The 21828-nt window shown below is 36.5% G+C and overlaps 2 protein-coding genes across 2 annotated transcripts in view; one reads left to right on the top strand and one right to left on the bottom strand.

The window, feature by feature from the left end:
• LOC306847635 (RNA cytosine-C(5)-methyltransferase NSUN2-like) overlaps window positions 1-14818 on the bottom strand; it is a 38303-nt gene extending 23485 nt beyond the window's left edge. Inside the window, exons 1-10 of the mRNA XM_079381693.1 lie at window positions 14601-14818; window positions 14227-14384; window positions 12929-13033; window positions 12697-12802; window positions 12516-12587; window positions 12305-12389; window positions 9346-9538; window positions 7213-7287; window positions 5003-5133; window positions 4131-4204 (exon numbers count right to left, since the gene is read on the bottom strand). Of these exons, the coding sequence (XP_079237819.1) occupies window positions 4131-4204; window positions 5003-5133; window positions 7213-7287; window positions 9346-9538; window positions 12305-12389; window positions 12516-12587; window positions 12697-12802; window positions 12929-13033; window positions 14227-14384; window positions 14601-14684 (1083 nt within the window). The 5' untranslated portion in view covers window positions 14685-14818. The remainder of the gene's footprint in view (window positions 1-4130; window positions 4205-5002; window positions 5134-7212; window positions 7288-9345; window positions 9539-12304; window positions 12390-12515; window positions 12588-12696; window positions 12803-12928; window positions 13034-14226; window positions 14385-14600) is intronic.
• A 401-nt stretch (window positions 14819-15219) lies between these two features.
• LOC306847140 (3-oxo-5-alpha-steroid 4-dehydrogenase 1-like) lies at window positions 15220-21598 on the top strand. Its single transcript, XM_079380938.1, has 5 exons — window positions 15220-15627; window positions 15798-15964; window positions 16864-16965; window positions 20001-20151; window positions 20714-21598. Exons 1-5 carry the CDS (start codon window positions 15233-15235, stop codon window positions 20778-20780), a joined length of 882 nt encoding a protein of 293 aa, XP_079237064.1. The 5' UTR covers window positions 15220-15232; the 3' UTR covers window positions 20781-21598.
• The last annotated feature ends 230 nt before the right edge of the window (window positions 21599-21828 follow it).

Raw genomic sequence — 21828 nt, 5'->3', positions numbered from 1 at the left:
TTTCACTAAAATACAGCAGCAAACAAAAAACAATGCTGCAAATATAGTTATTTTTCTTACTATCTATTTATCTATCATTTAGCATCATTAATCTATAAGTACATTTATATATATATATATATATATATATATATATATATATATATATATATTTAAACACCAATATGGAGAAGTCTGATGTAACTTATAAGGTTAATACTGTTCAATATAAGACTGAAGTGGAAAAAAGAAATAGAAACATTAAAACTACCGAAAGAACAAAACGGAGTAGTTTGATCACGGTTATCAACGGGCGCTGCGGATAATAAGCGGGTCGGGTAATAAAAAATGCATTCTGATTATTTGCGGGTGTGTCGCGGGTGGATAAAATAAAATCACAAATGATGCAATATTAACTACATTTTTCTAAAATTAAATTTTTTCATTAGGCAGATGATTTCATTTGTGTGTGTGTGTTCGCCTGATCGGGAAGTTGCAGTGACAGAAACGGTGACATTCCAGATAAAGTTTAAAAGGAGTAAAGCCTCTGTTAATGCTATTGAGTAGGCTAATATGGCCAAAGAAGATATTATGTTTTATAAATAAATGTTCATAGTCATAGAGCAGCCGCAATCAGTCGGTGCCCGTGCCATAAAGCCTGAGCTCCGCAGACACGTGCAGTGATGCGCAGATCAGCTCTAACGTCACTGAATCTGCTGTTAAAAATGAACCACCCATTCATCATATCATCATGCAAAACATACACGACATAACGATTTTTTAAATTGTTTCTCGAAACGTCATAGCATTTCCACACTGGCGATGACTTGCAGCATATGTCCCCACGTATCATATACCTCGTCACGCGTTGACGTAATCAAATTGCGATCGGTTCGTGAGATCGGCCAAATGTATGAGTACCGATCGAGTCATAAAATGTGAATATCGACCGATACCGATCTCCGGCCGATCGATCGGAGCATCCCTAGTAGGGGGCTGAGTGACCTCAGAATGATCACCATTTATTTAGTGATCATTCTGAGGACACAAACAAATTTTTACAGCACACACCAGCACAAACAAAGATTATTGTGGGTGAATTTGGAGCATGTGAGGGGCTGGTGACGTCGTTGCCTAAAATTCAATGTCTAATATTTTAAAAACTGAAGCAGCACAAACAAAACTTTTACCTGCACAAACGATTGAGCCTGTTTTGGGTGAATTTGGAGCATGTGGGGGGCTGAGTGACCTCAAAAACAACCATTAAATATTATTTTAATATCTTAAAAACCGTAGCAGCACAAACAATTTATGGCACAAACCAGCACAAACAAACAAGACCATTTTTTCGTGAATTTGGAGCATGTGGGGGGCTGAGTGACCCCAGAATGGCCTATAAATATTTTTTTAATATCTAAAAAAAAACAAAGCAGCACAAAGGAAATTTTTTACAGCACAAACGATTGAGACCATTTTGGCGACGCTTTGCGTTGGGTGGGGGGCTAACGTCACGGAAGTCTTGCCTTTAGCCAATCACAAGACACTGGATAGCAGGCCAGTTAGAGCATACCATGCTTTTAAGAACAATGAGCTTTGTAAAAATCGATGCGTTTCAGAAAGGCAGGGCATAGAGGAGCAACAATGTACAGTATGTGTTTTTTGAACCTTAAACCACGTAAACATTGCATTACACCAAATAATGTTCTTTTCAGCAACATCTATTGACCACTTTAATCTGCAAGATCCCCCCATGGCGCCGCCATTGTGTTTTCGCAAGTGACTATGGTGTACCAGTTCTAATGCCATGGCAAAAGTTCAAACAAAGCATGCTAACTATTCTGTCTTTGGCTGCACTGACGAGCACAGAATCTCAGCCTCAGAGGAGACAAGAGAGCAGTGGATTTATTGATTTATTGTTTCTGTAACTCATTTGTAATTTGCTTTGGAAAAAAAGCATCTGCTAAATAGGGGTGGGACAATAAATCGATATGGCGATATATCGCGATCCTTCATACGATACGAGAATCAATATCTGGCGCCAAATATCGATATTTTCAAATACATTAAGGCGCATTAATATATATACATAGATACATAAATAAGAGAGAGCGCTGCCAGCTCACTCAGATACTACAAACTTCCATCTGAACTACTTAGTCACTGCCTTCAGACACCAGCCTGAGCACCACCCACCATCCATCCTCCAACCACAAGTAATCACGGCAGTGTATATCCAATTACAAATGATTATAAATCGTCAGTTTGTTGTTTTACACACATGCACACAGACATTTTCATACACACAGTCGTGAGATGCAAAAAAATCTTCAGACGTGCCCATAACAAAAGACAATACTTTATTGAACCTTTTCTGATAAGAAGTGTACGCTGCAAATGAGAGCATTTTTGACGATCGTTTCTGTCTAGTCCACTTGTTTTAATCGCATTTAACCACAGCTGTCGTCATTTTTTTGTCTGGCAGTGGCAGCAGGTATACAATGAAATTTCTAATTTGAGGCTGTATTACATCGATTCTGGCACCCAACATCACAAGAAGATTTGAGCAGATTTAAGAAGATATTTCAAGCTCCTTATGTAGCCGAATCTGCGCTGGTATGAATGGGCCACCTCCAGTTTTCCCTTTGTTTTGCTTCCAGCTTAACGCAGTGAAGTAATTGTGACGTCGGCCCTAGCTAGTTACCTGTGGTTGGCCTAGCCATTTGTCACTCAGAAAACAACAGGCCAATCAGAAGAGAGGCTCATGAATATTAATTAGACAGGCCAAATCGACCTGTTTTTAGCAGTGCTCCTGAAAGAGCAGCTATAAAAATATATTGAGATAGTTTTTGGTACTTATACCGCAAATATACATTCTTAAGGACATCAAAACCTAAAATAAAACTCCAGAAAGGTGTACAATATGGGACCTTTAACATAAATGTGTGTGTATTTGACTATTTAAGCGCAATAAGACTTAAGTAACAAAATAAGCTCTCTTTCATGTTACTGTGACAGCCGCTTTGTGTGCATGCGCTCAGAAAACCGCATATCAGAATTTTAAGCTAATATGCATGATTTCAGCATGATAGACAGGATACTCAAAACTAGGGGTGTGTGATATTGACAAAGAAAATATATATATATATACCTCAACATTTTCTGGGATTTTATCGATAATGATAAATATATTTTGTTGAGTGCATAATTGTGCTGGTACCTTAAGGACTGCCATGGACAGCTGACTCCTAAAGTTTTTGATATTCTGTGTGCTGGTCAGTTCACACGGATTGAAATTAATCTTTTCTAATAGGTTTAAAATGATATTTATATTTTATGTGCATTTTTACCTTTATAAAGCCTTTTTTTTCTAAGAGTGTCCATTATCTTGAGTCAAATTTTTACATTTCAGCAGTGAATTAGAATAATAATACATTTTGGCTGTTACCAAGCAAATTAAATCAGTATCAACAAAATTCATCTTTGCAATGCAGACGAAACAATTTGCATCTGAAGTAGCATTTAGCCTAAATGTATTTACACACCGTTTAATGCGAGACATGAATGCATTTAACTTGCAGTTATAAATGCATAATGTTTTGATATATTAAACTGTCGAATACGGATATTTGAAATTATTTAAATAATAAAATATACTTTATATGTGAAATTAAAACCGCCAGTAGGTGGCAGCAAGTCACTGTTAATAAGACTTACTTCACATATGAAGTATGTGTTTTAATACTTCTATTACATCTTGTAAAAAGAGGCCTAATAAGTCTCCTTTAAAGACAAGCCTCCAAGTTGCCAACCACATGTCATGTTCACTCTGCATCACTGTCTGAACTTTACTATATGAAGCCAGAGTACAAGATCTGATTACTTTCAATTTGGTTAGGGAGGCTATCACGAGTTTAGGCATGTTATTTTAATAATGTTACCAAGATATCTTGGATTATCAAAAGAGCTTTACTGTGGGCGTCACTCCAGTGAGGACTTCTGTTACCTATAGTCTAATGCCCTTCCTGCAGTTAAATTAAGGAAAATGACTGCGCAACGCAAAACACAAACCAGGGCAAACTCAACATTCATAAGCAAAAAACAGTATGGGAAAAAAAACTGATGTCATAGAGTGGAGGCTAATGCTTCATTACCTTCCAAGCTGTAATTCCAGGCATATATTTGAGCCCTGGGAGATCTGCAGAGGCATCTGCTAACTCTAAAGCACCTGAGACATAAACAAGAGTGAAGAAACCACCACAGGAGAAATCAGTAAAAGCAGATGAGAAATCAGTAAAAGCAGATGATGAAAGGAAAAATTATAAGACTAATACATTCAGCTTAATGCTTGGAAATACATTTGAAAAATTTGATTGAAAAATCGTATTTCCCACAGGTTTTGAATTTTATTTTAATATAAAAGACAAACCAAAGAGTTGAAACTTATATAAGGGTAAATCTCAAGAATAGGGTTATCTTTAACTAAACTAATAATAATAATAATAATAATAATAATAATAATATAATGAGAAAAAAAAAAACTTCAAACAAAATGAATATTAACTAAATTAGTTTAACTAGAAGTACTACTCATAGACATTTTTATTCCTAATGACAAGAACACAATTACTAAAACTTCAATAGCAAAGTTAAAACAGAAATATAAACTCAAAATATTAACAATTTATAACAGCATGTTAATTATACTAAAATAACACTGCTCAGAAAACTACTCACATAAATATTTTGTTCATTTTTACGATTTAAAATAATTTTATTGCAGTCTCAAAAGAAAAATGTCACTTATGAGAAAAACAAAAAAGGAAACCCTTAAAAGCTATATTATGGTAAGAAGAACGGGTGAAAATGTGCTCATCTATCATGAAAATATTGATAAATTCAAATAAGAAAATTGAATAAATTTAAATAAAGATTGATTTTCTTTATGCAAAATATATTTCTCTCTTTGAATGAAATGGGGCAGAAGTGTTTTTATGAGCCAGAATCCAGCGGACAGCAGACATACCTTCACTCTTCTCCAGCAGGGCAGAGATTACGGCTTCATCCTCGATGGGGTTCAAAGAGCAGGTGGAGTACACCATCCTGCCCCCTACTGCCAGCTGCTCCACACCTCGCACTGCGATCCTGATTTGCAGCCTGACAGACAATGACAGGAATTGAAAAGACACACACATTTAGAGCATAACAAACTGCACTGTTCTGCAACCACCGCAACCTGAGAACAGACACAAACAGACCCATGCTGACAGTGCAACCTAAAGAATACAACTCATTAGATGCAGCATCTCGTTTCATTAACGATGTACAGAAAACACTCCTCCTAATTCACTGCCGCTGCCAAAGTGCTTAAGCTCCAGACACAATGATCATCATGTATCAAGACTTTTGGGTTCATCTGAGAGCATGAAGACACTAGGACACGTTCATCATGGAGTAATGCTAACTGAACAGTATACTCTGTAGGACAGAACTATGATACACTGTTGACTTCAATACAGTTGTGTCCACAATAAGTAATCTAAATAATCTGTATGTGTGTGTAAAATTAATATTTTTATTCAGCAAGAATGCCTTAAAATTGACAGTAAAGACATTTAAACGTTTCTTGAGCGTCAAATCATGTGACACTGAAGACTGGAGTAATGATGCTGAAGATTCAGCTTTGACTTTACAGGAATAAAATTACATTAAGACATTTTCAAAGATACTTACATAATTCATACTTTTTTTAAGATATACTTCTACAGATATTACCAGATATCTCACAATGGATATAGAAGATCAAGTGGAGCGCATTACAATATTCCACAAACCGGTAGAATGGATTTAGGCAAATCCAGGTATTCCATGCATTCAGAACGCTTGCATACTATTCCAGGGTTTCTGCACGATTTTTAAGATCAAATGTAAAGACTTTAAGACCTGCACAAATAAAATTAATACCATATGAGCGAGGTAGGGCAATGTCTATAGTACCATATTAATCTGTAAATTACTGTAAAAAGCATAATTTACAGTTCAGACAAGTTCTCATAAAAACAGATTTATACAATTATAAATACAAATTTTAAAATTATGAATTAAATAAATTAGGGGTGTGAGATATTGACAAAAAAAAAAAAAAAAAAAAAAAGATCATTTTCTGGGATTTTATTGATAAAGATAATGATCAACGTAATCAGATCAGAGTTGTTTATGTTCAGCATGCACGTGCTGTCTACTGAACGCAAACAACGCCGATTACGTTCTGGGGTACTCTCCAAAATGGCAGAAGACGGTAGGGAGAAGAATTTCGGAATAAATTCTGTTATTATTGTTTTCTTTGCGCACAAAAAAGTATTCTCGTAGCTTCGTAAAATTACAGTTGAAACCTTGATGTCACGAACTATTTTACCGATGTCCTTGCTAGATTTCTGTGCGTTGATTGTGGTAATATCTTTGCTGTCTATGGAGGGTCAGAGCGCTCAGATTCCATCAAAAATATCTCAATTTGTGTTCCGAAGATGACTGAAGGTCTTGGAACGACATGAGTGTGCGTAATTAGTCACAGAATTGTCCTTTTTGGGTGAACTATCGCTTTAACTTACTAGACCTAATGTACTGTAGGTGTGTTTTGTTTGCTTTTCACAATAATCTCGATAATCAAATCACACATTGTTAAAACAACAATTACGATATTACAGACCACACATATTGCACACCCCTATTCTGTTTAGATTTTTATAATGCATTGTCTTCTTACTGATCGACCAGTTCATATTTAAAGCTCTGCATGTTTGCAGGGTAAAAACAGGTCGATTTTTGCATTTGTCTGAACTCGGAACAAAACAACAGTTTTAAATGCACATTCATTCTCTGCCAGCAGGTGGAGTGATTGGTAGAAATATAACTTTTCCCAGTAACGGCAGGCAATACACAAAGTAGTGCAGCACTGGACTTTGAACATGCAGCGTTCATGTTTATTTAATGAAATCATAGGCTTTTGAAGTTTCGTCACATTCAGCCATATTGCAATTCTGGTCTTTCTGTCCCCAAAGTCTTTTTTTTTTTTGTACAATTTAAGATTTCTAAAGGCCTTAAATTTGATAAAACTGCATTTAAGACATTTTAAGACCCCGCGGAAACCCTGTATTCACAGCACACAAAATGCACACTGTAAAAACAGTAATAGTACACTATTCAGAACCTAGGCCAAATGAACTGGACAAGTCTTACCCGTGGAGCTGGAGGCTGTTGCTGGTTGTCCATTTTTTCCACACATCAATGTTTTTCCTCATCGTTCCATCTCCACTGTAGAGAAAAAGGTGATGATTTTATTGTTTGCTGTTTAACTGCAATGCAATTTCAGATCATTTCATATTACACTTTATTTTATGGTATCCTTACTACATTTGAAGGCAGGGTAGGTGATTTGGATCAAAAAAAAAAAATTGTTATGCTGGTTGAAAGTCTTTAGCACTAAGTTAGGTGGTCTAAATATATTTATATGCATTTATATCATCTGTGGAAGTTGTAGGAGCATAAAATGTTTGACCACTCAGATTATTCGGTCCGAGCATTACAATAGGCTGTCCTGCCTGCCTGTCAACATATGTATTTGCATACACCTGTGCACCCTGTTTGTTAGTTACTTGAAAAAGTAATCCGATTACGTAACTCGAGTTACTTGTTATAATTAGTGATTCTTCACCAGATTACAGATGGTGGTATCATCACCACATTTATTTCCTTCAAGCAATTTTAAACTGGACTGTATTAACTTTTAAGAGACTTTCCTGTGGTCTTATGAGATCATATGCTATTTTTTTTTAAATCAATTACAGTGTTTGGTTAACAGTTTTGAATCAAATAAAAGTGCTAGTCAGGAATGAACTCAAAGTTAGGAAACTACAATCCTGCGCAGGCAAAAAGGCAAGCCATAATTACATATTTAAAGCCAACTTCAAATAATTTCATCGACGGAGAGAAATGTTTAGGCAGTAAAACCAGGCTGACCACACTGTGTGTGTGTGTGTGTGGGGAAGATGTTTGGCCTTCTGGTACAGAGCAGACGGTGTTGTGCTTGGCACCTGATTCTGCTGCAGGCCAAGTATAGACTCCACCAACTATAACCCCTTCTATATGATGTTACACGCTGGGAAGAGATTCACCGCTCAACTGTAAACACAGAGCTCTGGCATGTGTGTGTGCCTCTATAATTGTGATCCCTACATTCTCTGTGGTCAATCACAACTTCATATCTATGTACAAGAAAGCAGCTTCCTGCTGTTTGACAACACATACACACAATGGCTCTTACCAAGTGAAAAAGCAGAATATACATCTACAGTTTGAATGGTTTGACTGCTCTATTTGCAGCTTATTTTGGCCTATAACCACTTAGAAGAGACCAGCAGATGACGTTTTAAGCAACCAAAAATCACAAACCAGACTGTAAGGTTGAAGCTTCTGGGAAGTTTGTGGGAAGACCAACACAGAACTTGGAAGTTTTGTCCTGAAAGATTTGGCAGGTAGAAAGACTCTACAGATGCTAAAACCAATCAGAAGCCAAACCAACCCATTTCATGTCTAGTAAAATGAGTTCCTGATTTTATTCTTAAAAGTTTGAACCAGACATATTTTTCTGTATGGCATCTATGGCTCAGACGATCACCTCATACTTTGCCAAAATTTGATATGTGCTTCTATCATTTTTATTAGTTTTTATTTAGCTTTATTTCAGTAATTTAGTCATTTTAGGCTGCAAGATAAATTGTACTTTAATCATGATCATGTTTTCTACTTATCTTGATTTATTAAGCATAATCGTTTGCGATATTTGCCTGCTATCTATTTATCTTGAAGGTGTTTCACTTTAATTTGCTATTTGCATTATCTTGCATTGGTAACAAGCCTCCACAATCTTTCATGGATCTGGTTGCCAGATGTCAAGAGTTTAAATCCCCCCCCAATGAGAGCTCTTCTCATGAATGAACATCTTCTGTAACACACACACAGGCACTCTCTCCCTACATTATGGAAAAAGCACTGATGAGCTGAAAACACTGGCAAACATTTAAAGTTTAGCGTTCTCCATTCTGCTCAAATAAAAGTGTAATACAGCCAGTCTATTTCCTTTCAGTCTGTTGTTTGCTGTGACTAAATCTGCTACCAAACCATGCAAGTTGTCGTTCTCTTGATTTGTGCTGATTTGAGCAAAATTATCATGATTAACAGTGCAACCATTATCATGCAATTACTCATTTTATTTCAGTTACTTGTCAACGCAACATTTCTAATTTAATATTTTGATTGAAAAACTAGATCTTTTTCATGGAGGTCTATAAAACCAACTCAAAACGCCCTCACCTGCAGGGTACATCACACAGGATCCGGTCATAAAACAGGACGTCCTTCTTCCCGTCATGATCAAAGTGCAGACGTGGAATGCTAGAGGCGTCATGGTTGACCACCATAATACATGGACTGTTCAATCTCTTGGCCTGGTGGACCAGCAGGTAACAGCGCTTGTTATCCACATCATTGGCAATTACAAAACCCTCTGAAGACACAGAAGAGATGAAGGACAACTATGAGATATGATCATCTTAAATTAAAACCCATACTAATGAGTAAATAACCAAGATGGCGCCGCTGATGGCAGCTATTGTGCGTTGCTCTCCAGTGTTTGTACCGTTTTTGTTTGTTTTTCAAATACGATCAGTTTTACCAGGGATGACCTGCTGAACATTCGGCAGAACACGCCACAAAATCTTTTACTGGATTTTGATATTTCGGACGTTTTGCTGGACGTTATAGTTGGCGGAGCCGTAGCTCTGGTCAAACTCTACAGGAGGCGTAGGTGGGGGAAGCGAGCCGCCGCGCTCGTGAAGCTTCGTCAGCGCGGATTTCGAACGCCGTTGCCTAGCATCCATCTGGCGAATCTCCGCTCTCTACCCAACAAAACGGATGAACTCTTTCTGCTCTCCCAGACAAACAAGGATTTTTCTAACTCTGCTGCCCTGTGTTTCACGGAAACCTGGCTAAATGGCGACATACCAGACAGCGTGCTCCATCTGCCTAATTACCAGCTGATCAGAGCAGATTTGGGACGCGGAATCAACGGGGAAATCGCGCGGCGGCGGGACGTGCTTTTACATCAATGAGAGGTGGTGTACAGATGTAACCGTGTTAAAGAAGATGTGCGGTTTAGATCCAGAAACGCTCTTCATTAACTGCAAGCAGTTCTATTCGCCGCGGGAGTTCTGCTCGTTCATTCTGGTGAGTGTCTACATTCCACCGCAAGCGCACATGAGCACAGCTTTACAGAAACTCGCTGATCTGATCACAGAGAGTGAGCAACAACACCCGGACTGTTTTAATCATTCTCGGGGACTTTAATAAAGCAAATCTCTCCTGCGAACTGCCAAAATACAGACAGCACATCACATGTCCCACCAGAGACAGTAATATATTGGATCCTGTTATCTGACATCTTATATCCGTTTCTGTGAGGATGTGTGCATTCCTAACAGGACTCATCTAATCTACAACAACGACAAACCATGGTTCACTGCAAAACTCAGACAGCTCCTCTCCCCCACACCTACAATTCAAATCAGCGAAGAAGGTGTGTGCCAGGTCTTCAGAAAGAACAAAAGGAGGATAGCACCAGGCCCAGACGGTGTGTCACCAGCCTGTCTGAAAATCTGTGCTGATCAGCTGGCCCCCATCTTCACACAGATCTTCAACAGGTCACTGGAGCTGTGTGAAGTCCCCTCATGCTTCAAATGCTCCACCATCATTCCCGTCCCAAAGAAACCCAAAATTACTGGACTTAATGACTACAGACCTGCGGCCCTAACGTCTGTAGCCATGAAATCATTTGAAAGACTGGTTTTGGCTCATCTGAAGGACATCACTGGTCCCTTACTGGACCCCCTGCAGTTTGCCTACAGAGCAAACAGGTCTGTGGATGATGCAGTCAACATGGGACTGCACTTCATCCTGAAGCATCTGGACAGACCAGGGACTTATGTGAGGATCCTGTTTGTGGACTTATGTGAGGATCCTGTTTGTGGACTTCAGCTCCACTTTTAACACCATCACGAAAACCCTTCAGAATAAACTAACCCAGCTCTCAGTCCCCACCTCCGTCTGTCAGTGGATCAACAGCTTCCTGACAGACAGATAGACAGCAGTTAGTAAAGCTTGGTAAATTCACATCCAGCACTCGCACCATCAGCACTGGAGCTCCTCAGGGCTGCGTACTCTCCCCACTGCTCTTCTCCCTCTACACCAGCGACTGCACATCTAAAGACCCCTCTGTCAAGCTCCTGAAGTTTGCAGATGACACCACACTGATCGGCCTCATCCAGGACGGTGACGAGTCTGCTTTCAGACAGGAGGTTAAGGAGCTGGCTGTCTGGTGCAGTCTTAACAACCTGGAGCTTAACACGCTCAAAAGTGTGGAGATGATCGTGGACTTCAGGAGAAACCCCCCTGCTCTCCCCCCACTCACCATCATGAACAGCACTGTGACTGCAGTGGAGTCATTCAGATTCCTGGGCACCACCATCTCCCAGGACCTGAAGTGGGACATTCACATTGACTCTATAGTCAGAAAGGCCTAGCAGAGGTTGTACTTCCTTCGCCAACTGACGAAGTTCAGTCTGCCACAGGAGCTCCTGAAACATTTCTGCTCTGCCATCATTGAATCCATCCTCTGCATCTCAATAACTGTCTGGTTCAGCTCAGCTACCAAATCTGACCTCAGAAGACTACAGAAGGTAGTCCGGACTGCTGAGCGAATCATTGGTACAACCCTCCCCACTCTCCAAGAACTGTACTTATCCAGAGTGAGCAAAAGGGCTGGCAAAATCACTCTGGACCCCTCACATCCAGCACACTCCCTCTTTGAACTGTTACCGTCTGGTCGATGCTACAGAGCTCTGAGCACCAGAACGACCAGACACAGGAACAGTTTCTTCCCTCAGGCAATCCATCTCATGAACATTCAACAATAAATGTGGAACACACAACTATAATACATTATCCATTCAACACTCACTTATTTTATTTTTATTTTCTCATTTCTAATTTGCACATACTTGACCTGTACATACATATTTGTCTATATTATATATTGTGTTTTTGCTGCTTTGTACATTGCCTATTTGGTCATTTGTATATTATTCTTTTATTATCTGTGTCCTGTCCTGTCGCTGTCTTTCTGTTGCACTGTGGAGCTTCTGTCACTACAACAAATTCCTTGTGTGTGTAAACATACTTAAAATAATAAAGCTCATTCTGATTCTGAAATGTTTACCAGGGAAAGGCATGTCCATGTCAGAGTGAAGCATCTCTATTAGTTGAGCAGTCTTCGATCCTGGAGCTGCACACATGTCCAGAATCTAGTCAGACAAGCCAGAAAGATGATGGAGATGAGACCTCACAATTATAAAGATTCTCCGAATGCAGAAATCACACAAAACAGAAAAACATTCAGCTGGTTTTTAAGGAAGCTCAAGATGATGTACCTTATGTTGAGGCTCAATTTTCATTAGAAGAGGAGGAATCATGCTGACTGCTTCCTGTCTGCTAATATTCCCCTGATTGAGGACATAGGATTTTAAAAAAATGGCTGATCAAAAATCATATTTGCATTCATTAAAAAAAAAACCCAATGAAGTTCCACAGGAAATGCTGATTTTTATTTACCGATTCGGTTTCGCTGACCAAGAATTGGTGGAATTTCTCCAGGAATGGAGACTTGCGCAGAATCTTTCTGCTCAGGTTAGTGTGCCACGCCAGTTCATCAGGATACCTATAACAGCATGGTGAGACAGACTAATGATCACTCCTGAAGTACAATGGAAATCTGTAAAACAAGGACATTCAAAACTAATTTAAAAGTAAAACACACAAGCAAACCATTTTTTATTCATCTTACCAACTTAAGGGCTGAGGAGCCTCAATCTTCTGCCCATCCACCTCAAGATCTTGAACCTCTTTGAAGTATTTCTCTTTAAGAGTATGAAGAATTTCTTTGGCGTGACTGATTACAGGGGTTGAAAAAAGGACAAATAACTGTAAAATTGTTGTATCCACATGTTTTATATTTCCAACTTCTCTTATTGTGGTACTACCTGAAATAAAGTGCTGTTTTTTTATTATAAATTTTTTTGTCACTGTTCTTCATATAAAGATGTGACTGGAACATTGTTGTATTACACTCATATTTTGTTACATTTCAAACAGATTTATAAAAAAAAAAAAAAAGTAAAATTGTAGGGGTGTAACAATATACTGTCAACGCAATATAAAAATACAACAATATGTATTGTGGACCGAAAATATGGATGGTGTATACTCCATCTAAAATGAAAGTTAAAGTGTAAATTTAGCATCAAATATGGTAAACCCAGAAAGTCAGACATTTTAGCTTTCTTGTTTATGAATTATTATTAATAAACTTAATGACTTTTTTAACCTATGTAGCCAGGTACAGAGTGCATGCGTCTCTTTATGTTTTTAGCGAAGCAGAACAATATTTCTATTCATCGCACTCTGCATGATTTAATAGCAAATTTAGCATTTTAAGGAACAGTACTTTCTTTTAACCGTTTATGATGTGCAGTGTTATTTAATATTGTTTATATGTCATTACAGAATTAATATTTAAAATTAAAACAGGTTCAAGTTCAATCATTTTAATGTGCTTGTCATTTTTTAATATTTCCAAGTAGCTTTCATTTATTTTTAAATGAGTTTTAGTCACTTTAGCACTTCAATTTATTGCATTTCAGTTTCTCGCCAAAACAACATTTCTAGTTTTTGTTTTACTTTTTTCCATCTAATAATTTGCTAACAACATTAGAACATTTTCATGGAGGTTAATAAAAACAACTTAAGTTGCATCTAAAGAAATATTTCTTTAAACAAAGCTTTAAAAAAAAACATTAAGTATCATATTATGCGATCAGTATCAATATCTCAAACAGAATTGTGACACGAGTATATTGTCAGAAGCTTATTAAATTGCAATGTCCTCTCAACTACCCATAAAAATTGTCAAGCAATATGGCTTGAAAGTAGTGCGGCAGATGGTAAATGATACCATTCTGAGAGCAGTAAATAAAATCTAACTAGTATACTTAACCATTTAAGTCCAAATTCAAACGGTGTGGCAGTCAAATCACTGTTTGTCATTCAATTATAACTTTAGACCTGCAGAAAACATCAGGTCACCTCTTGTATCCAGTGATGCGTATTGTAGCTGGCAGTGGCTCCCTCATGGTCTCCATGAACTCCTCAAACTCTCCCTCGGGAACAATCTTCAGCTCCTTGTAGTAAAGCTCAAAGAGTTTGTTTTCCTTGATGATCTCAGAGTATCCAGCTCCCCATCCCTGCCAAAAGAAACCACGTGAGTGACTATTACTACCTACAAACATACATGCCATTTACCATAAGATTACATTGAAATGGTATAATGAAATGAAATGGTATAATGGTTTTATATGATCACAATGATATAACATTATATATAAATTATATTCAGAAATACATCTGCAGTGTTGGCACTGCGCAGAAAAGTAAGAAGCTAGAGCAGTTAGCAAACTCACAGCATCATCTCTGCTTCTTTTCCCCTCTGGTCTTCCATCTCTCTTCTGCTGGGGTCTTTGTCTGTTTCTGTTTTTCCTGCCCATGTTGGACACGCATATAACTCTGGATATTTTGACTTACTGTCTGAACAACTGCACTTCTCAGCTCCTGCTGTACTCACGTGTTCGTGACGGAAACTAAACAAGCGCACATTCGACTGAAAGACCCCTTCCTTGGCGCCCGCATTATCGCCTGACTTATATGTAGAAGATTTTCTGTTTGTACCTTTAAACATTTGACCTTCACTCCTAATTAATTCATTATCAGAAAAATAAAACGCAACGTATCATGGTACAACTATAAAAATAACGCAAATTAAAATAGTCGAAATTATATAAAATATGCGTTTTCACCGTGGATGTTGTTCTGCATTTCAATATTTCATTCTGTATTTGACTAAATAAAAAAAAAAAAAGTATTAAATTAGGAAAGCAACAGTAAAAGATAAATAAACAATAAAATATATCTCTTTTATAGCACTATCTTTTAAAATCTTGCACATATTAAGGCGTGGTTTTACACATGCCCCGCCCACCGCCTTTCTTCATTGGCTAAACGCATGTTGTGATGGGCGTGTCTTCCAGTTTGCTCCATGGTGTCAGATTGTTTTGTGCACGAATTTACAAAACATTACCCGAACCTTTCTTCTGCTTTAGAGGTATTTCGTTTAGCAATTATGGACGCTATTCTGAAGACATTATTCTCCTCGGAGGAGCAAGAAGTGTACGTTTTGGATTGTTTATCGTACTTGATGATGGTTATGGCATTCATAACTTTTGTGAGTTTACTCTTTGAGCACGTGCCCTATGGCAGATATGCATCCAGCAGGTATGGATTCCCTGTGAATGTTAAATTCGCCTGGTTTGTTCAGGAGCTGCCGGCTTTTCTGGTGCCTTTGAGTTTGGTGCTATGGAGTCCATGTGCAAAAATAATACACCTGCCCAACCAACTACTTCTGCTCATGTTCATTTTCCATTATTTGCAAAGGTATGATTTTTATTTGTTATACAACATAACAAAAATCTATGTACTGTATGTAAAGACATGCATGAGTAAATAACCTAATTGTGGCATGCAAGTGGTTATTTTATACACTATATATATATATGTGTGTGTGTGTGTGTTTTAACAAGAACTGAAGGATGTATTTTTCTTAGGTCCCTCATCTACCCATTTTTAATTCGAGGAGGGAAATCCACACCATTCATCTCATTTGTCCTGGCCTTTGTCTTCTGCATTTATAATGGGTACCTGCAGGCAAGATACCTGAGTCACTATGCAGATTATCCACCTGGTTGGGTTGCACATCCCTGGTTCATCATAGGTAGGTGCTAGTGAGTAAATATTCATTGTATAAGTGTCATTTCCATCATTTTTGCTTATGCTTTTTTATATAAGATAGAATATAGTGTTTGTTTCTAATATATACTTTTTAAGAGCTGATGCTGGATTTCATCCCTCACCAGCAGGGCACCATCAGCATATGACAGAACACAATGCATTCACTCTACTGGTCAAGAGACATAAATAGTTACTTGTCAGGGTTCTTGTTATGCTCATGTTCCAGATCATTTCTCTAGACCTTACAGTAGGTCACCTGACTGGTTACTGTAACATTGACCACTGCAGGGTAAAGATATTAGTAATCTCACTGAACCCCCTGCTGACCTGTCATGGTTGACCGAACATTCGCTGCCATTCCCAGTATTCATCTGTATTCCCTGGAGGCCTTTGTAGCAATCATTTTGTTACAGTATACATTGTATGTTAGTTTTTTTTGTTTTTTTAAATACTTTAATTCAGCAAGGACACATTATGAGAGTTAAAACATTTATGATATTACAAAAGATTTGTATTTCAAATAAATGCTTTTGAAGTTTGTATTAATAAAAAAATCCTTTAAAAAATTTATCATGGCTTTCAAAAAATAAGCAGCACAACTATTTTCAGGGCTGATAATAATAAGAAATGTTTTTGAGCAGCAAATCAGCATATTAGAATGATTTCTGAAGGATCATGTGACACTGAAGACTGGAGCAATGATGCTGAAAATACAGCTTTGATCATAGAAATGAATTACATATTACATGTATTAAAATAGAAAACAGTTATTTTAAATAGTAAAAAAATTATAATATTTTACAATATTTTTTAACTGTATTTTGCCTTGGTGAGCATAAGATCTTTTTTTTTCATATTGTAAATGTATTCTGTTTTTTTCAGGATCTTGTATGTGGTTCCTGGGATGCATCATTAATATTCACTCTGACCATATACTCAGGAACCTCCGTAAGCCTGGAGAGACAGGCTATAAGATACCTAGAGGTAAAACAGCGATTAACAGACTGACTGAAATGTGTTAGAGTGGGAAGTGTGGCCTAAAATCTTATACTGAAATGGACTAAAATGTTGGTGCGTAGCATCTTTACCATGTTTCACGTAAAACAATCACAAAAGTTTGAGTAACAGCATCAATCAATCAGTCAATAATAATTTATTTCCGATCCTCACAAACAAATTTTCACAAAATAAATAAATAAAATACATTGTTACTGAAAAAGGAGTAGGCAGAAGCCTTGCTTATTATGCCTACCCTTTATACATAATTAACTGAATGGGCGACACTTTTCACTAAGTTAAATAACACAAAATAAACAATATAACAAAAACATTTCCCAAAATGTACAAACATAAAAATACTCACTCTTTTAAACAAAACAACCACAATTTATTTTATTAAAATTTTAATTTATTTTCTTAAATTGGCAAAGTGAATTACATACTTTTAGTTCCTTATCACATTTATTCCATAGATTTACCCCTTTAACAGATAAACACCTACTTTTTGCATTAGTTCTTGCCCTTACTTTTTTGAACGTATACAATCCTCTTAAATTATACTGACTTTCTCTTATTTTGAACAGCCTCTGAATACAATTTGGAAGTAAATTATTATAAACTTTGTACATTAACTGTAAAGTATATAGATCAACTAAATCGACAAATTTTAATGCATGTAAATTAATAAACAATTTATTTGTTGGTTCGTAAAAATCAACCCTTTTAACAATCCTAATAGCCTTCTTTTGTAACCTATATATTGAATTTAAGTTGGTTTTATATGTGTGACCCCACACCTCCACACAATAAGTAATGTATGGAACTATGAGCGCAATACAATATATATAATATTGGTCTTCCAGCCAATTCTATTAAACCTCTACAATTAATCCAAAATGCCGCGGCAAGATTAATCTTTAATGAGCCAAAAAGAACGCACGTCACGCCTCTGTTCATCAATTTGCACTGGCTACCAATAGCTACTCGCATTAAATTCAAGGCATTAACCACTGGCTCTGCACCCCTTTACCTAAATTCATTAGTTCAGACTTATATGCCCTCTAGAAGCTTGCGTTCTTCAAGTGAACGACGCATTATTGTACCATCCCAAAGACACACAAAAACACTTTCACAGACTTTTTCATTAACTGTTCCCATCTGGTGGAATGACCTGCCCAACTCAATCCGAGCAGCCGAATCCTTACCCATCTTCAAGAAATGGCTAAAAACTCATCTGTTCCATCTTTACTTGACCCTCTAACTCTAGCACTCTCTATTCTAAATTTATTTTATCTATATGTCTTTTTATTTAAAAAAGTAATAATTATTATTATCTGTACTGCGTTAGGCTAACCAAGACTTGTAATAGCACTTGCATGTTGTTGCTCTTTTGTTGGTTTTGATTGCTTCTTATGTCCTCATTTGTAAGTCGCTTTGGATAAAAGCGTCTGCTAAATGACTAAATAAATAAATAAATATAAAGTTTTTTCATTCAAAAATATGTTTTATTCTATTTAATATTGTAATGGATTTAGACATTTTTGTTTTTACGTGATTAATATGTGAGTTCCAACATAATTTATGATCAATTATAACACCCAAAAATTTATTTTCAACACTTTCTATTTCCTCATTATTAATCATTAGTAATCACTTTGTCGATTACTGAATATTATAAACTTTGTTTTACTTAAATTCAGTGAAAGTCTGTTATCATCAAACCATTTTTTGAAAACCCTCAATTCTATTTCCACTGTATTCAGAAGCTGTTCCAAAAGTTTCCCAGAACAATATAAATTAGTATCATCAGCAAAGAAAACCATTTTTAATACTTTAGACATTTTACAAATATCATTTATGTACAGTACAAACAATTTGGGGCCTAGCACCGAACCTTGTGGAACACCACAAGTAACTTTCATTAAATCTGATTTAACATTATTAATTTGTACAAATTGATGTCTGTCATCAAGGTAACTTTTTATCCAAGCAAAAGCTTTTCCTCTTATACCATATCTTTCCAGTTTCATCATTAATAATCCATAATCGATAAATCTAGGAACAACCCCACAGTATATTCATTATTATCCATTGAAGAAGAAATCTCTTCTACCAGTTCCATCACAGCCATTGAGGTCGACCTGTTTGTTCTAAAACCATACTGATGATCACTCAATAATTTGTGTTTATCTATAAAATTATCAAGGCTACGCACAAATATTTTCTCTACAACTTTCGAGAACTCATCATGACCTGAGCATCATGCAGTTTTGCATTTTATAAACAGGCTTTTGATTTTTATCACTATATGAATATTCTAAATTCAAAAATTTGAACCATAGCACGCACAGCTCAGTGGTGTCAGCTCAGATGGGTGGTCAGTGCTAAGGCGTCCTCTTCAGTGCTGGTTTGAGTGTTAATGCAATGCAAAAAAATCTGTTTCCCTTTGAATCTGGCTTTGCCTCTGAAAGAAAATAAAAATAGATGACCTTTCTGTTCGTGACTCATTGCCTTAGCAACTTGTCAGGAACACCCTGCTCCAGAGATCCTAATAGTTTGTGACATTCATTCTGTCTCTTTTCCCATACAGTCAGTGTCCAAGTAAGATGCAAATGCAATCATCTTTTTTCTGTATTTTTTAAGGACAAGTGCATCACAACTTTACAGGGTATTATCAATAAAAATTTATTAAATTAAAAAGGAGTCAGTGAGCCTTCAACAAAATTTAATCAAGTTTGCTGACAGATTGCATTGTTTAGTAAAATGAATCCAATATGTCAAAATTGTTTAAATCCAAAGGCATGTTTTGTTTTTTTTTTTTGTATAAGTGATGACTGACATGATGAATCAGACATGCTTTTTTCTGACACATTAAAAAAGACAACGTGCTGGTCAGATGGACTTAATAAGACTCATGTGATGCAATTTCTCTGCTTTAAAACAGGCTTGAAATAGTTTCGAATTGCTTTGAAAACAGATTGTCTGTGTGATGTCTCTACATAACTATTTTCTATTTGTAGGGGGCATGTTTGAGTATGTATCTGGAGCAAACTTCTTTGGTGAGATTGTGGAATGGACTGGATTTGCTCTGGCTGGTCACTCGGTCCATAGTGCAGCTTTTGCTCTCTTCACTCTCATTGTGCTGTCCAGCAGAGGAATGGCCCACCACAAGTAAGACATTACCGTATGAAACAATGCATTCTTGCCCAATGTGATTGCAATTATAAAACAAACAAAAATTATATGCTTTCAATTCTCATGTCTGAGTCATAATTAAATCAAGAATCATATGAAATAATTATAACATAAATAAGTGAAAAAGAATATGAAGCTTATTTTAGGAGTATTTGCATTGTGACGTTTACATTTTCCCCACAAATATATATATATTGTTTAATGATTTTTTAAAATAAAAATTATATAGACAAAAAGCTAGAACCAATCAAAAGCACAACAACATTACTAAAACATTAACTAAAGTTAAAATGAAAACAAAATATAAAAATAAAAACTAATGCAAAATATTATGTCTTGGAGAAACTAAAATAACACTGATTTCAACAACTATATACATATTTAACCACTTTTTATTTGATTAAAATAAAGTATTACTATTTTCTTTTGAATTATTTCCTTTTTTTAAAGTGAAATGTGATTTAGACATGTTCTAGACAGATTCACCCAAACACATTTTTTATTGTATGATTTTGTAATGCGTTGTTTCATTTTACAGGTGGTATCTCACCAAATTTGAAGACTATCCTAAATCAAGGAAAGCTTTAATACCGTTTGTTCTCTGATCCTGTGGTAAGCCCAGATGCCACACTTCCACAGAAACAATATCATCATCTTTTGCCCATTATGACTGCACAACAAATATTTTTATTAATGCTTAAGATTTTACGGTTTTCAAGGGAAGTGCTATCATAATGTACAGAAACTGGGAAGAAATGCATTGAGCATTACACAATGACAATAACTCAATTCTACAAGACAAATAATTTATTTATATTATATAGCAAGCACATTTATGAAGTGCAAAAACAGCATTACTATGAGAGATCATACAGTGTCTCAGATGAGATGAGATACATATGTCAGGCAGCTTCTGCCATAATCCAGACGTTCCCTATTAACCACCTCTTCTTCAAGACAGTAACAATGTGTCAGCAAAATATGGACTTTCTGATCGTGATGGATACAAGGCTGTCCAAGCTCAGAAAATGTGAGGAAGCACATGATTTATCTGATGAAGAGAGAGAAAGTTTAACCATGTACTGCAAGTGTGACAATAGCAGAACCATTAATCATGTTATACACACATCTGATCTAAAATATTCAGCCCTTTATGGTGAATTTGTCATTGTGGCAGTTTGGACTGGAACTTCCTGTTTAACGAAAACGCTATGCTGTACACTGGCATGTGAAGGTTTGGGAACCCCTTGCAGAATCTGTGAAAATGTGAAGAATTTTAACAAAATAAGAGAGATCATAGGGGGGTGAAAACTTTTTGATTTTGAAGATGAAGGTAAATTGTACTTAATTTGTCTTCCAGGAAACATGCAAGTAGCTTCTGTTGCTTCCGAAGGGCAGTACTAAATGGAAAAAATGATATTTCAACAAAAAAAGAAAATTTGGATATCTTCATCCTGTTCAAAAGTTTTCACCCCCTGGCTCTTAATGCATAACATGCATTTTGTATGATCTCTCTTACTTTGTTGAAATTATTCACATTTTCACAGACAGATTCTGCAAGGGGTTCCCAAACGTTCGCATGCCAGTGTACATGAGTGTTAAAATAAATTCTCTTTAAATGTTATGAAAATAGATATAAATTTTGTATTATGT

Source organism: Barbus barbus, assembly GCF_936440315.1.
Source record: "Barbus barbus genome assembly, chromosome: 27".
In the NCBI taxonomy this organism is placed as follows: Eukaryota; Metazoa; Chordata; class Actinopteri; order Cypriniformes; family Cyprinidae; genus Barbus; species Barbus barbus.
The sequence above is the reverse complement of the archived record's forward strand: the minus strand, read 5'-3'. Positions and strand labels throughout refer to the sequence as shown.

What these genes read in the sequence shown, in the direction of transcription:
- LOC306847140 (XM_079380938.1), top strand. Translation starts at nt 15,233, where the DNA reads ATGGTGTCAGATTGTTTTGTGCACGAATTTACAAAACATTACCCGAAC. An exon ending in ATTTTCCATTATTTGCAAAG is followed by an intron (nt 15,628 to 15,797) that starts GTATGATTTTTA and finishes TATTTTTCTTAG; the next exon opens with GTCCCTCATCTACCCATTTT. An exon ending in AGAGGAATGGCCCACCACAA is followed by an intron (nt 20,152 to 20,713) that starts GTAAGACATTAC and finishes TTCATTTTACAG; the next exon opens with GTGGTATCTCACCAAATTTG.